This window comes from Camelus ferus, chromosome 17 (genome assembly GCF_009834535.1).
Source record: "Camelus ferus isolate YT-003-E chromosome 17, BCGSAC_Cfer_1.0, whole genome shotgun sequence".
NCBI classification, from domain to species: domain Eukaryota; kingdom Metazoa; phylum Chordata; class Mammalia; order Artiodactyla; family Camelidae; genus Camelus; species Camelus ferus.
In genome coordinates, this window is record NC_045712.1 from 37,206,507 (window position 1) to 37,222,365 (window position 15,859).

At 50.6% G+C, this 15,859-nt stretch overlaps 1 protein-coding gene across 4 annotated transcripts in view; it reads left to right on the forward strand.

The window, feature by feature from the left end:
• FYCO1 (FYVE and coiled-coil domain autophagy adaptor 1) overlaps positions 1 to 15,859 on the forward strand; it is a 69,205-nt gene that overhangs the window by 24,153 nt on the left and 29,193 nt on the right. For 3 of the 4 annotated variants that reach the window (XM_032459019.1, XM_014561989.2, XM_014561994.2), the window contains exons 8-14: positions 194 to 2,605; positions 4,816 to 4,908; positions 5,624 to 5,742; positions 7,915 to 8,082; positions 10,765 to 10,914; positions 11,672 to 11,883; positions 14,561 to 14,705. In XM_032459019.1, coding sequence (XP_032314910.1) covers positions 194 to 2,605; positions 4,816 to 4,908; positions 5,624 to 5,742; positions 7,915 to 8,082; positions 10,765 to 10,914; positions 11,672 to 11,883; positions 14,561 to 14,705 — 3,299 coding nt within the window. The remainder of the gene's footprint in view (positions 1 to 193; positions 2,606 to 4,815; positions 4,909 to 5,623; positions 5,743 to 7,914; positions 8,083 to 10,764; positions 10,915 to 11,671; positions 11,884 to 14,560; positions 14,706 to 15,859) is intronic. The other variant, XM_014561984.2, reaches the window with a different exon arrangement.

Sequence of the window (15,859 nt, forward strand, 5' to 3'; positions counted from 1 at the left end):
CGTCATGTTTCTTAGGGTGTGCTGTTGAGTGATGCTTTGAGCGAAGATGTTCTAGTCCTTTGAATAGCTCAGTGGACTAACCTTAGGTCATGTAATTGCTGTGTTTTTACTTCTGTTCTCATTAAACTAACGCTTTGCCAAGCAGCCATGTAGCTTCATCCCTAAGCCACCTGTTTTTGTTTTTCCTCCCCAGACTCAGGAGATGGCCTCCAACCTTGACCTGAGCAACCCCTTAAACAATGAGGCCCTGGAGGGCTTTGACGATATGCGGCTGGAGCTGGACCAGCTGGAGGTGCGGGAGAAGCAGCTGCAGGAGCGGATGCAGCAGCTGGACAGAGAGAACCAGGAGCTGAGGGCGGCTGTCAGCCTGCAAGGAGAACAGCTGCAGGTAGAGAAGGACAGGGGTCGCGCTGCCGCCGAGGACAACCTGCGCCTCGCTGGCATGGTGGCTGCGCTCCAGAAGCAGTGGGAGGTCACCCAGGCCACAGAGAACACCGTGAAGGAGCTGCAGGCGTGCCTGCAGGCCCTGGGGCTGGGTGCCGCTGAGAAGGAGGAGGATTACCACTCTGCCCTGCGGCGGCTGGAGTGCATGCTGCGACCACTGGCTTGGGAGCTCAAGGCCACACGCGACTCCCTGGGCAGTAAGGAGCAGCACTCAGCTGATGTCCCAGACCAGCTGGGTGTGGCCAAGCAGAAGGCAGACACAAACGCAAAGGGACAGCAAGAGCACAGCCCCAATGACTTGGCCCTGGAGATCCAGGAGCTGGGGGAGAAGCTCCAGGCCCTCGAAGGGGAGCACACCCAAGTCCAGGAGCTCAGCAGGCAGCAGAGTGCCCAGCTGGAGCAGCTGGCCAAGGAGCTGCAGCTGAAGGAGGAGGCCCGGGCCAGCCTGGAGCGCCTGGTGGAGGAGATGGCCCCACTCCGTGAAGAGTTGTCCCTGAAGGGGCAGGAGGCAGCCCAGCTCCACTGCCAGCTACAGGAGTCGCTGGCCCGCTTGAGCTTCCTGGAGGAAGAGCTTGCGGAGGTGAGGCGAGAGGAGCAGCGGCAGCAGGAGGAGAAGGAGCTGCTGGAGCAGGAGGCTGGGTCCCTGACACGGCAGCTGCAGCTCCTGGAGACCCAGCTGACACAGGTGAGCCAGCACGTGAGTGACCTGGAGGAGCAGAAGAAGCAGCTCATCCAGGACAAAGACCACCTCAGCCAGAAGGTGGGGATGCTGGAGCGACTTGCTGTGCAGCCAGGCCCAGATCTGCCCGTGGCGGGTGAGAAGAGTGAGACTCTGAGCTCCCCCTTGCAGTGGGCCTGCGAGAAGCTGGAGGAGGATCAGAGGGGCCTGCAGGAGGGACAGACAGATGATCCCAAGATGCAAGGGGGCAGCCAGGAGGAGAGGCTCCAACAGGCCAACAGAGAGCTGGAGAAGGAGCTGCAGAGTGTGGCTGAGCGCAACCAGCTGTTGGAGGATAAGCTTCAGGCCCTGCAGGCTGATTACCAAGCTCTGCAGCAGCGGGAGGCAGCCATCCAGGGCTCCCTGACCTCTCTGGAGTCAGAGCAGGCCAGCATCCGGCACATGGGAGACCAGATGGAGGCGAGCCTCCTGGCTGTGAAGAGGGCCAAGGAGACCATGAGGGCCCACATAGCAGAGAAGGAGGCTGCCCTGCAAAGCAAAGAGGCCGAGTGCCAGCAACTGCAGGAGCAGATGGAGCAGTGCCGGCAGCTGGCAGAGGCCCGGGCAGGGGAGCTCAGAGCTCTTAAAGGCCAGTGCCGCCAGCAGACCCACCTGATTGAGACCCTCACAGCAGACAAAGGCCACCAGGGGCTCAGCCCACCTCAAGACCACACACCCCAGGAGCTCGCAGCCCAGCTGGCCCTGTCTCAGGTGCAGCTGGAGATCCATCAGGGAGAGGCCCAGCGACTGCAGGTGGGGATGGTGGACCTCCAGGCCAAGCTGAAGGCAGCCCTGGGGGACCAGGAGAAGGTGCAGAGCCAGTTGAGTGTGACCGAGGCCGCTCTGAGGGAGCACAAGGCCCTTGTGCAGCAACTGAAGGAGCAGAATGAAGCCCTCAACAGGGCCCATGTCCAAGAACTACTGCAGTGCTCAGAGCGCGAAGGGACACTACAGGAGGAGAGGGCTGGCGAGGCCCAGTGGAGGGAGGAGGAACTCCAAGCCCTGCGGGAAGAGCTGTGCCAGGCAAAATGCAGCTCGGAGGAGGCCCAGCTGGAACACGCGGAGCTGCAGGAGCAGCTGCACCGGGCCAACACCGACACGGCCGAGCTCGGCATCCAGGTCTGTGTGCTGACTGCGGAGAAAGAGCGGATGGAAGGGGCGCTGGCTCATGCTGTCCAGGAGCTTCAGGATGCCAAGGAGGCAGCCTCCAGGGAGCGGGAGGGCCTGGAACACCAAGTGGCAGAGCTGCAGCAAGAGAAGGAGAGCTTGCAGGAGAAGCTGAAGGTGGCCAAGGAGGCAGCCAGCTCACTGCCTGGCCTGCAGGCACAGCTGGCCCAGACCGAGCAGCAGGCCCAGAGCCTCCGGGAGACTGCATGCCAGGAGCTTGACACCCTCAAATTCCAGCTGAGCACCGAGATCATGGACTACCAGAGCAAACTCAAGGTAACCGTCACCTTGATCCTCTGAGCTGCTCCAGTCTCCCATGGCAGGGCTGGTGGGTCCCCAGGTGGATGGGATGCACCTTGAGCCATGTGGCACATGAGGGACCAAGAATGTTCTGTGGGGGCCCAGGCCAATATGGGCTTGTCCCGCTGTCTTAGCTTACAGCATCCTTCTCCCTGCAGGAACGTGTTAGGGACACAGCGCTGGGGAGGGCTGCCTTAACCCACAAGCCTAAACTCAGGCCATACAGACAAGTTTGGCCCACAAGGAATTTTTTTCTTAATTACTAGCCAACATTTTCAAGATCAGGATGTTTACAAATTTAGTTTTGGTGGTGCTTTTGAAATCTTGGAAGATCTTACAGCCTGTGCCCTGATTTCTACATGGCAGCAGTCAGCAAGAGCTGGGTGGGGGCTGCCCACTTTAAAGGAGGCACGCATCCTCTAGTGTTTTCTTTTTTCGGTTTTTTTTTTTGACATTTTTTATTGATTTATAATCATTTTACAATGTTGTATCAGATTCCCGTGTAGAGCACAATTTTTCAGTTATACATGAACATATATATATTCATTGTCAGATTTTTTTCTCTTTGAGCTACCATAAGATCTTGTATATATTTCCCTGTGGTATACAGTATAATCTTGTTTATCTATTCTACATTTTTGAAATCCCAGTCTATCTCTTCCCACCCCCCTCCCCCTTGGCAACTACAAGTTTGTATTTTATGTCTATGAGTCTATTTCTGTTTTGTATTTATGCTTTGGCTTTGTTTGTTTGGTTTTTTTTTAGATTCCACATATGAGCGATCTCATATGGTTTTTTTCTTTCTCTTTGTGGCTTACTTCACTTAGCATGACATTCTCCAGGAGCATCCATGTTGCTGCAAATGGCGTTATGTTGTCGGTTTTTATGGCTGAGTAGTATTCCATCGTATAAATATACCACATCTTCTTTATCTAGTCGTCTGTTGATGGACATTTAGGCTGTTTCCATGTCTTGGCTATTGTAAATAGTGCTGCTATGGACATTGGGGTGCAGGTGTCATTTTGAAGTAGGGTTCCTTCTGGATATATGCCCAGGAGCAGGATTCCTGGGTCATACGATTAAGTCTATTCCTAGTTTTTTGAGGAATCTCCATACTGTTTTCCACAGTGGCTGCACCAAACTGCATTCCCACCAGCAGTGAAGGAGGGTTCCCCTTTCTCCACAGCCTCTCTAGCATTTGTCATTTGTGGACTTTTGAATGATGGCCATTCTGACTGGTGTGAGGTGATACCTCACTGTAGTTTTGATTTGCATTTCTCTGATAATTAGTGATATTGAGCATTTTTTCATGTGCCTATTGATCATTTGTATGTCTTCCTTGGAGAATTGCTTGTTTAGGTCTTCTGCCCATTTTTGGATTGGGTTGTTTGGTTTTTTTCTTACTAAGTCATATAAGCTGCTTGTATATTCTGGAGATCAAGCCTTTTTCGGTTTCATTTGCAAAAATTTTTTCCCATTTCGGAGGTTGTCTTTTTGTTTTACTTATGGTTTCCTTTGCTATGCAGAAGCTTGTAAGTTTCATTAGGTCCCATTTGTTTATTCTTGCTTCCTCTAGTATTTTCCTTATGCTCATTTATGTACTTGTCCAGCCCCTTTGGGCATGTGAGATCCTGACTGCCTCAAGTCCTGTCCCTGGGTTCTCTGTCCCTTCATCCTGGTAGCAAGTGCAGTTGTAGGAAACTGACTCAATTCACTTTCACAAAGCCCTTGGGATAGACGAGCTTATGAGAACAGTAATTACCGTGTGCCTTGAACTGCACAGAGAAAAAGGGTTAAGAGTGAGGACACGGGCAGACGGACACGGGCCTTTGGCTTCCGATGCTTATCACATGTCTCCTTCTGGGTCCGTGTACTCTCAGACCACTCCTGACCCTCTCTCGGGCAACTCCTGTGTTTCCACAGATGTGCCTCCCATCCGGTGCCACCCCACCTCATGTGGATCCCTGTGGCTCATATGCCACCCTTTCCCTGGCAGAAAGGAAATTCTAAGCTTGAGGACCAAGCTGAGTTTCTTAAGCTTGACAGCCTTGAGTTACCAGTGAAGCCTAAAGCTTATTGAATTTGGGGAAAACAGAGGTAGCTTGTTTTATGCCTCTGGGGAAATGGGGCTGAGGGAGCTCAGAGCAAGGACCTTGTTTTCCTGATCCCTTTATTGTCCTCTCCAGACCTCCAGTGAGGAGTGCAGGAGCCTCAGGGGCCAGCTGGAGGAGCGAGGCCGGCAGCTGCAGGCCGCTGAGGAGGCTGTGGAGAAGCTGAAGGTAGGCTCGGGCCACCGAGGCCCAGGGGAAGTGCTCCTGCGGGCCCTGAGCAGCGGCTGGCCCACCTTCTGCCTAGTCATTCCGCTCCCAAGTTGTGGACCTGCCAGGGGACGGGATCTGGCTTGGCTTTCACTGGACCATCAGAGCAGGCTCCCTGTAGGATTTCCAGTGCCCCAACGGAAGCTGTTGTTAGCTCACCTTTGTAGACACCCTGGGTCTGTGTCATGGTCCTTCCCCCTCCCCAGACACCTGGCTGGAGCTGCCAAGTGTGGTTTTTCACCAGCCCCTGTGTCTTATGGAAGGGAAAGAAGTTGTCGCCTTTAGTCGTTTCTGCAGATACTCTCTGCAGTCAGCAATTCTGACCTGAGCTAGAGCCGGAGAGGCATTGAAACCTGTCTTCAGGGCAGTGACTTTTGTCAGTGAACCCTGCTACCTGCCACCCCACCTCCACTCCCACCTTGGAGATTTGGACACCTGCTGCCCCTCCAGCCACTACAACCCGTTGCACTTGATGCTTGAGGGACATAACTATAAGTAGGAGTCTGTCCCACTCCTCACACATGCTGCTTCTTGGTCTGTGGGACTTAAAAACAAACAAAAGCCCCTCCTGTTAGAAGTGACCCAGCCAGGCGATGTGGAGGGTAGGCCAGTCACTCGATGGCATCCTGCACGGTCTTCTGCAGCCGAGCATCTTCTCGCTGCTGTCCCATGCCAGGCTGCCCAGGCAGACATGGGAGAGCAGCTGAGCCGCACCAGCAAGCACCTCGCAGAGTGCCAGGCCGCCGTGCTGAGGAAGGACGAGGAGGGGGCTGCCCTGCGCCGTGACTTGGACAGGTTAGTGACGCAACGCGGTCCGCCCACACGGCTGGGGTTAGAGTTTTCAAGGAAGAGGGTGCTTGGTGCAGTCATTTAGAAAGTCAGCCATGCACGTCAGGTTAAAGGAGTCCTTTTGCAAGAAAAGCCACAGACTCAGAAAGTGCTTATGCCAGAGCACGCCCCACGGGCCTTGGCAGTCTGCTTGTCTCAGCCCCAAGAAAGCTGTGGAACCCCCTCTTAATCCCATCATCTCATCTCCAGCAGGGCATATTGTAGTTCACTAACTTCATGCTCTGGAAAAACTGAAGTGGAATAAAAATTGGGATATAATCATGGTACTCATAACAGCACATATTTAAATAATGCCTGAAATGTGGCAGGTACCATTTTGACTACTTGTATTTATTTACCCATTTAACCCTCCTAATACTCCTGTGAGGATGGCATTATTATTTATCCCACTTTTATAGATGAGGAAAGTGAGGCCCAGAGGAGTGGAGTCACTTTCTCAGAATCACACAGTGTGTAAGTGATGATAGTAGGATTGGAACTCAGACATTTGGCTCCAGAGTCTTTTTCTCAACAATTACCCTAGAAAATACACAGACAGATCGTTTTGTGTTTTGTTTTGCTTTAGGGTGCTGGTGTGTGAGTATATTTTCCCCACTGTGGAGTTTTGACTTGAGTTCTTCCTCATTTCCCTGTGAAATGAGAAGCTGCAGGGTTAGGTGTGAGGTTCTCCCAAGCTCATGCGAGAGTGGGTGAGCGTCCCAGGAACCAGGACGCTGTTTGTCCTTCTGCAGACTCTCCGGTGCTGTGTCTTTGGAGCACATCATGTGTCACCTTGTCATCAGGATTGTGTTAGTGGCAAAGTATGGCCCTATCTGTCCCGCCCCAAGGCCTCCCGAGCCCCCTCGTCTTCAGGCTCTGGGGCTGCCCAGAGTTACAAGCGTCAGCGCACAGTCTGTGATGTGGCCAAATTAGTCTTGCCGCAAGTGCTAGGACCCGACTGTGTTTGTGCCCCCAGCAAAGACAGACACACCAAATTGTCCTGGAGCTTTAACTTTTCTACGCATCTCCTACCCCGCCTCTAGGCCTGGGCCCTGGCTCAGTGGGAGATCCAGAGCATGTTGGATGTTCAGTAACCTGGATGCACATTTCTTCCTTCCAGAGTTCTAATCGTATAGGACTCTGGCTGCCCTTAGCCAGGTTGTATTCACGTAATAATTTAAATAGCGAGAACCTCCTAAGTCAGAGGTATCTTTTATTTAATGCTAGAACTAGTTATTTGCAAGATCTCAGAGTGATTGTTTTAGCTGCTTAAAGTTGCACAGCCCACCTGCCCAGGGTTGGACTTTATTTTATTCATTGTGCATAAGTGTGTGCACACCCATGAGATCAGTGTCTAGTAAACAACCTCTTGACTCTTGATACTGGGGATAGAAAGACAACTGGATTAGGTACAAATTAATTAGCCTTGCGGAGCCCTGTTGTAATGGAGCTTTTATGAATGCCTTGCTTTATAAAGCATCCCTGGGAAACCACTGCCTTAGGGGATAGACGAGCCAAAGAAGAAGTAGGCAAGGGCGGGAAGACCGCGGTTCAGCCAGCCCCCTGCCACGGACTGAGACTCCGCAGCGCCCAGAACAGAGTTCCTTAGGCCTCAGGGCTGTCAGGTCGAACTCCTGGCAGTGTGAATTCAGTGCCTGCTGTGTGCCCAGCACCAAGCCCCATGTGTAGAGTCCCAAAGACACATGGAGGACAGGTCCTCTTCTGTGTGGTCACCTCCAGGAAGCTACGCCTCTCTTCTTTCTGTCCTGACTCCTTTTTCCTCTTGCATATCTTCCCATCACCAGCCTATGAACCTTACCAATTGGGCAGGGGTTCACAACCTCAGTCTCTGCCCAAGAACCAAGTGTTCAGCCCACCTGGGATGCACCTGGTGACCTGAAGTCTGCTCTCCTAGAATGCCCCTTGTATTTGGCATGGGGGGTAGTGATGTGAAGAGTTTGGGGGTGTGAGGGGAGTTTTGAAGGCTAGGAGAGTGTACAGCCTGTGAGCAGGCAGTGCCAAGGGGCTCTGCCTATGGAGGGCATTGGGGCCCCTCATTAGAGGACTGGGTTAGCCCAGAGGCACAGGGGAAGCCGGAAGTAGTGGGTGATCAGGAAGACTTACCTACTCCTCCACCAGGACCCAGAAGGAACTTGAAGAAGCCAAGACAAAGATCCAGGAGTATTACGACAGACTTTGCCAGGAGACGAGAGACCGGGAGAAGAACGACCAGAAGATGCTCGCTGACCTGGATGACCTGAATAGAACCAAGAAGTACTTGGAGGAGCGGCTGATAGAGCTGCTTAGGTGAGTGTCAGGACAAACAGGTCGCCTCTGAGCTTGGTTCTTCCTTAAAGAAGCGCAGCTGTTCTTGAAAGGACTCTTTGAGAGAAATAGGCCCCCGTCCAGTTGTGTTCTGTTGCCCCACCCCCGACATGTACAGGGTCTGCTCAGGCCCTTGGTAACCTTCGAAGAGTGAATTTCACTGTTCCCACTAGTGTTCATCCTGTTTTCATGTTGCTTTGTTAATTGTTTTCAGAATCTCAGCCACAGGAGTGATGACCGTTGATGCTTAATATCTTCAAGGACTTCTCCATTCCCCTGCCCCTCTTTCACGCTACTTTTCCTCCATCTCACTCTCCCCAGTGCCTGGGGTCCCAAACTCCGGTGCCTACAGCTAGCAGACAGTGATGTAAGTGTGTGAACCGGGCCAGGAGAGGGCTTGGAGAAGCCGGAGGACACAGTGTGCTCTGCTCCTGCTGATTGTTGCCATGTGGGCTCCGAGCCCAGGGTTGCCAGATCACCTTACTTCTTAAGAGAAAGTGGAAATCTGGATTTTTATGTGAAGTTGGCCTGACTTTTAAATGTTGGCAAGTCATTCCAAATTCTTTTAAAGCTTTTCCTATGGAAATTTTCAAAAACACAGAAATGGGGTAGCATAATGCACCCTGTGTACCTGTCTCCCAGCTTCAACATTATTCAGGGCATGGTCAGTCTTATTTCATCCAGGGCCCCATCCATTTCCCCCACCTCCCCAGGTTATTTTGAAGCAAATTCCAGACATCATATCATTTCATCTGCAAATATTTCAGTGCATATCTCTCCAAGGCAGGGATTCTCTATTTTAAACAACCACAATGTCATTACTATGCTTAAAAATTAACTGATTCCTAGCATCTTCAAGTATCCAGTCAGTTTGAAATTTTTCCAATTGCTTATAATTTTTTCTTATTAGGATCTAAATTAGATGTATATATTGCATGGCGATAGGTGTTTTTAGATCTCTCTTACTTAGTGTATGGTTTTCCCACCATCTCTCTTTTTTTTCCTTTGCAGTTTACTTTGAAGGAAACCAGATCATTCAGCTGGTAGTTTCCCATAGCCTAGGCTTTGCTGATTGCATCCCAGTGGTGTCATTTAACATACTCTTCCATCCTCTGTGTTTCCTATAAATTGACAGTTAAACCCAGAGTGGTGGTTCTGACCCCTGATGCATATAGAATCACTAGGGGAACTACTAAAATAATGCCCAGGCCCAGACCCCACCCTGACCAACCAAACTGGAATTTCAGAGAATGGGATCCAGGCATCAGTGAGCCAGAGTTGAAAACCACTGCTCCAATAGAGGCTTACTCAGACTCAGTTTCAAAATTTTGTCCAGAACACTTCATAGAATTGGTTTATAGTTTTGGGTCTTTCCTTCAAGAGCCACGTAAGATCTAGTTAGCCCTATCTTTGCAGTGTTAGCATCTGTGTATAAGCAATGCCTAAATGTAGTAATTTGTTTCTGAAATGATAATATTAAATTATAACTTATTTGGAAGCTTAAAAACTCTGGCCACATGTCATGAGTTTGCAGACTAAGAACTCAAGGCACTTGTGACCCCTGAGCTCAGACACCTTCCTGAGGCTTGTGATGGAAAAGCCCAGGTTCTGACAGCATTCCCACATTCCAAGGATGTGGGGGCCTGGGGGCCCAGCCTCCTAGGGACAGAAAGGACAAGCTGTGGACCAGATAGGAAAATGATGCTGGTCCAGAGAATGAATCTTCCTGCTTCCTGACAATCCCAAACATCCTTGCAAAGCCAGTCAAGTCCATGTTCTGGTTTTGTATTGGAGGGGAAAGGTCGGTGGTTGACTTGGAGTTCCTAGCTGGTGATGGAGCCAGTTTCTCTCAGGGCCTAAGTGGCTCTGGTTTTAGTCATCAGTGGCTGAGCTGTTGCTGGAGCCACATTAACCCTCAGGCTGGTGGCTGGGATTCCATCCAGGGACAAACTAACCTTCCCATGTCAGAAGCCATGAGCCCCCAAAATTAACAGCAATAAGAAAGTCTGTATACACACCTTCCCTGGTACATTGGGCATATCTGGACGCTGCCAGACTTTCCTGAAAAGCCTCCCACTTCTTTTAGTCTTGCATGCTTCCTGCAGTGGCTGTGCCGTCTCTCTAAGGAGTAGGGGAGATTTACATCCCGACAAATTTTCAGGCTGAAGTTTGAATCTTTTCCATTAATTGTTGTGTAAACAAATCATAAAAGCTTGAAGGATCTCCAGCACATTTAAGACTTACGTGGGCAGTCTATTCATGCCCTTGAGCTCACAACACAATACGTGGACTGTCTGTAACCATGGCAGCACGTGACAGCTTAAACTCCCAGTGGCCGTATGCACTGTCATTTAGATGCCTGAACAGTGGGTGACCTACTCAATGCCAGCAGCTCTTTGCAGTTATTAGAGCCTTTTACAGACATCACAGGCCTTCCCTGTGCCTTTGCATATGTGGTGTCAAATAAGGATGTGTGTGTTGTCTGCTGAGTCTGGGACTAATGCGGGATGACAGGAGACCTAGAGCAGGGGTTATTTCCAAGATAAAAGTGAATTCTCCTTGTGTCTTGGGAAATTCGGAAGCAGTTTTTTGAAATGAACTAGAGATAGTTCTGTTGCTTTCATGGGTTCCTTCTTCTGTTTTTCTAATGCGTTTTTGACCCAGGGACAAGGATGCTCTCTGGCAGAAGTCGGATGCCCTGGAATTCCAACAGAAGCTCAGTGCTGAGGAGAAGTGGCTTGGGGACACAGAGGCAAACCACTGCCTGGATTGCAAGCGGGAGTTCAGCTGGATGGTACGGCGGCACCACTGCAGGTCAGCAGGCAGCACCGGGCAGGGCCCAGAACAAGAGCAGATGGCTCTGAAGGAGGGGCTCATGGCAGGCATTGGCACTACAGCCGACCATCTAGCCTTTGGTTTCAAGGGAAACAGTCAAGGAGAGTGTGTTAGGTAGGGTCCCAGCAGGACACTCAAGGATCCCTGAATGGGAAGAGAGTCTAATACAGGGTGGGCAGAGTTAAGGGGGCGCACAGGGATGTGGAGCACCCAGAGACCAGCAACTCTCTGTCTTCTGTTGGCCTGCAGGAATCGGAGGGGAAACAGCCTTATGGGCTCCCAAAGAGAGCAGGGGCTGGGACTTTTCTGGAGGAACACAGAGAGCAAAGACCCCAGCCCCCCAGGGCCTACGGAAGGGCAGGCAGGAATGGCACTTGGGCTGGGTCGGGGTCAGATGGAGATCGTCAGCACAGGGGGGCGGGGGGGGGGTGGTCTCCTAGAGGCCTAGCCCCAGAGGCATGGGATGGGCACCTGCCTCACAGTGTCAGGGAAGGGGAGGTTTGGCCTGCCTTCAGGACCTTAGGAGATAACACCTTGTTCCACTGGACTTACCAGGATGGCTCTCTTGGAATCTTACAAGATGGTCTTAAGGCCATACCCTAGGGTGGGGACAGAGGCAGCTCTGACCAGACACGTAGCGTCCAGAGCCCAGCACAGAGCCCAGCTCCGGTGCCGAGCAGGTAACGCGAGGCCTGTGCTGTGGCGTCCTCACAGCCTGTGCCCATTCTGTCCCCAGGATATGTGGCCGCATCTTCTGTTACTACTGCTGCAACAACTACGTCCTGAGCAAGCACAGTGGCAAAAGGGAGCGCTGCTGTCGGGCCTGCTTCCAGAAGCTGAGCCAAGGTCCCGGCTCCCCTGACAGCACCGGCTCGGGCACCAGCCAGGGAGAGCCCAGCCCCACCCCGTCACCAGCCCAAGCTGGGCTCCAGGCTTCCGGAGGCCAAGGTCAGGCTCCTGCTGCTGCTCAGTGTCCCCACGTGCCACCCCCCACTTCTGTTTTGTTGTGGCTGGTTAGCTGGAACCAGCTTAATTCAGTGTTTTCCAAACTTAGGCACCAAAAAGGTAGTACCACCCATTTGAGACTTTCTTTTTGATGTAATTAGAATTAAAAGAGAATTGAAAAGGGAATAACTTTCTCCTGGTATGATTCAGTGTTTTTTAACACGAGGTCTGTTTACCTCTTAACTCACATACCACCAGTGAAACGCACCCCACACCTTGGAAAACACTGCATCCCAGGGTCCTAGCCCCAGCATCCAGCCCTCTCTCCCAGGGTAACCAAAGGCCAGGAGCTGAATCTGAGCATATCCTTCCCCTGGAGCTCACATTCTCTCTTAGCAGCCAAGGAAGATGTATTCTCCTTCATGTCCTTCCACTCAGCTCAGTAAAAGGAAGTGGGATTTGGTTCCTGCTGCTGCTTCTCTGAGCACAGCCGTTGCAGACCAGCCTAGGCTGCCCTCTGGGGCACTTAGAGCACCAGGGAGGCAGAGCTGAGATGGCAGGGGCAACTGAGTCTCACCTGTGCTCAAGCATCACTGCCTCCTGCAGCTGGTCCCCTGGACTCCTCCTTGGCCTCTGCCTGGATCCAGGCCAGCCAGCCTTCAGAAATATGTTAGTTCCTCTTTCATTTAACTGGATCATCAAGGAAGGTGGCAGGCCCTGTTACTTATATTGGGTACAAAGAACTGCTCAGGGATGATGGGAAGGTGTACTTTGCACATCATTAGTATGTTTTTTTTTTTTTGAATTTTTGAGATGAAAGTCCTTTATATATTCTGGATATGAGTTATTTATCAGATATGTGTTTTACAGATGTTTTCTCTCAATTGATAGCCTCTCTTTTAAAATTTTCCTTTAAAGAGAAGTTTATAATTTTGGTGAAGTCTGATCAGTTTTTTCCCTTATGGATTGATTTTTTTTCTGTTCTTTTAGTATCATGTTTACCTTTGCTTAACCCAAGGACTCAAAGATCTGTTTTTCTCCTCAAGGTTTTATAGCTTTAGGTTCTCATTTGAATCTATGACCCATTTTGAGTTAATTTTTTTATATAGTTCAAGCTATGCCCAAAGATTCATTTTTTACATATGGTTGGCCAATCGTTCCAACACCATTGGTTGAAAAGTCTGTTCTTTTCCCATAGAATTGCTTTTGCACTTTTGCTAAAAATCAGTTGCCTTTATATAGGTGGGTTGGTATCTGGACTTTCTATTTTACTCCATTTATTTATGTACCTTTACTTTCACCAATAACACACTGTTACGATTATCATAGTTTTATAATAAGCCTTAAAATCAGCCAGAGTGGATACTCTAATTTTGTTCTTTATCAAATTGTTGGCTACTCTAGGTCCTTTGCCATTCTATATAAATTTTTGAGTTAGTTAGTCAATTTCTACAAAAAATCCTTTAATATTGTGATTGGGATTGCATTGAATCTCTAGATAAGTTTGGGGAGGATTGATCTTAACATGATTAAGTCTTATAATCCACAAACATGGTATAGCACTCTGTTTATTTAAGTCTCCTTTGATTTCTCTCAGTGGGCATCATTTTAGATCCCTGTTGTTCATTTTCCCTTCCCTCTTCCTCCTTCCTTCCCTCTGCCAGCCTCAGAAGGCAGATTCAGGAGTGTGGCTGGGTCTATGGAAAGAAACCAATCCTTGGTCCTGTTTCTCAGCCTATGCCTCAAGCCCTCCATCTTGCAGACTTTAGACAAGAGGAAGAATGTTCCTTCTAAAGCGTGGCCTGTCCCATTAGCCACATAGCAGGGCCCACTGGGAACTCATATTTCACATGAACTTTTCTCCTTGCTGAACAGCCCAGGAATCTTCCCCTTGCCTGGCTCACTGATGGATGTTCCAGTGATGACAGAGGGTGGCACGGTGCCAGCGTACTGACATTACTTGTTCTGATTTCTGACATTTCCTGTCTCCTCCTCTGTCTGTCTGTCTTTCTGTCTCTTTCGGTCTTTCCTCCTTTTGCCTCAGACCTGCCACCACATTTTCCATCATGTGCAAGAGAGTGCTTACTGGGGGGACAACTGGCACAGCAGCTTCCACACTGCATCCTTCCTACTGGGCGGCCCACAGAGTCATCCACGAGTCCCCTGGTCAGAAGCACAGTAGTAGTTACTGCAGCTCCCTGAGCGGGAGGAGGTTCCTTCCCACTCGCCAGCAGATTGCGGTGAAAATGCAGGTCAGACAGAACCATGCTCTCAAAGAGGCATGAAAGGTGTCTGCATCTGATGGAGCAGGGATTCAGCAGCAGGAAGTGTGTTTACCTTTTCGTCAGCTTCTTTGCTGATAAGATTTTGATAGGCTTTTAAAATTTTTTCCTTCCAAATAAGGAGCCTTAGAGAATATGTGAAAGCTTGAAACCTTCCTAAGCCCCTGCGTAAGAGGCTTCAGAGGAATCATTTACGTTGTGCATTCAGTTTCATCTGTAGTCCTCTCCCCTGCTTTTCTGGTCCCAACAACCATTTCTCGCCATCTGGACAGAAAGCTGTCAGTTGAGTGAGCACTTTGAGTGCGCCCTGGTGGCTTGTCCTGCATAGCTGCACTCCCTCCGCATCCCATGAGTAACTGTGTGTTCCTCTTCTCTGCTGACCTGCCTCTGTGCTCCAGGTGCAAACGCAGACTGCAGGCCGCCCGACGACGCTGTGTTTGACATCATCACAGATGAGGAGTTGTGCCAGATACAGGAGTCCGGCTCCTCCTTGCCTGAAACACCCACTGAAACGGATTCTCTTGAGCCAAATGTGGCCGAACAGTGAGTAGATATCACCTCCATTTCCTGAGCACTTGTTAAGTGTCTGGCCTTGTGCTTTCATATTGAAGGATTGGGAAAGCTTGGAAGCAGGATTGGCTGTCTCTGCCTGAGGAAAGGTGCCTCAGGACAGTGCTCGGGATGGAGTGGCCCTTGTGGAGCACCAGGGCTCGGAGTTGAGCCGTTAGCGAGTTCCAGGGTGTGTCTGTCAGTGGTCCTCCTGATTTCAGCGTCTCCATCAAGGCTTTCTTGGCTTGGACAGCTGTATTAGTCTGCTCAGGCTGCCATAACAAAACACCATAGGCTGGGTGACAAAGAGCAGAAATTTATTTTCCACGGTCCTGGACGTTGAAGCCCACAGTGCCAGCAGGTTCGGTTTCCTGAGGCCTCTGTCCTTGGCTTGCAGGTGGCCGCTCTCTTCCTGTCTCTTCACATGGTCGTGCCCCTATGCACATGCAGCACTGGTGTCTCTCTGCGTCCTCACTTCCTCTTATAAGGACACCAGGCAGATTGGATTAGGGCCCACCGTGTTGGCCTCATTTTAACTAAATTACTTCTTTAAAGGTCTTGTCTCCAAAACCAGCCATATTCTGACATACTGGGGGTTGGTACATCAGCATAGGGGCGGCACAGTTCAGCCCATAAGAGTAACCCTTGCTGTCCTGCTTCCAGTGCTCAGAGCAGCAACACACTAAAAACCACGTTCATCTTTTGGAACCACTCATTGGCTTGGTAACAGTGCCATAAGAAAGGAATCTCAGATTTAGTGTCAGTTGTCTCGGACAGATGTTCCTCTCAGAAGTCCCTTGAGCTCCAGCTAAGCCCCCCGCGAGCCCAGAGTTCTAAAAGCAGTACAGGTACAGGCAAGTCCGTGACCCTGCACTCTGTGGGCCCGAAGGACTTCCCCCACACCGAGCCTATGCCCTGTCCCAGCACGAGTACCTCGTGCTGCTCTTAATCAGTGACCCAGGCACACAGAACCTTCCCGATGCCGCAGATGGACAGCATCAGGCATGGTGTGGCCCTCTCAGGTTTCTGGGTCAGGGCTTTTCCAACAAGGCTTGTGAGGAGAGTTCTGCAAGGCCTGCTTTCTAAATATATGAAGTAACCACACACACTGTCACAGCGTCAAGAGTTTAGGCCAGGGATCCGTGGGA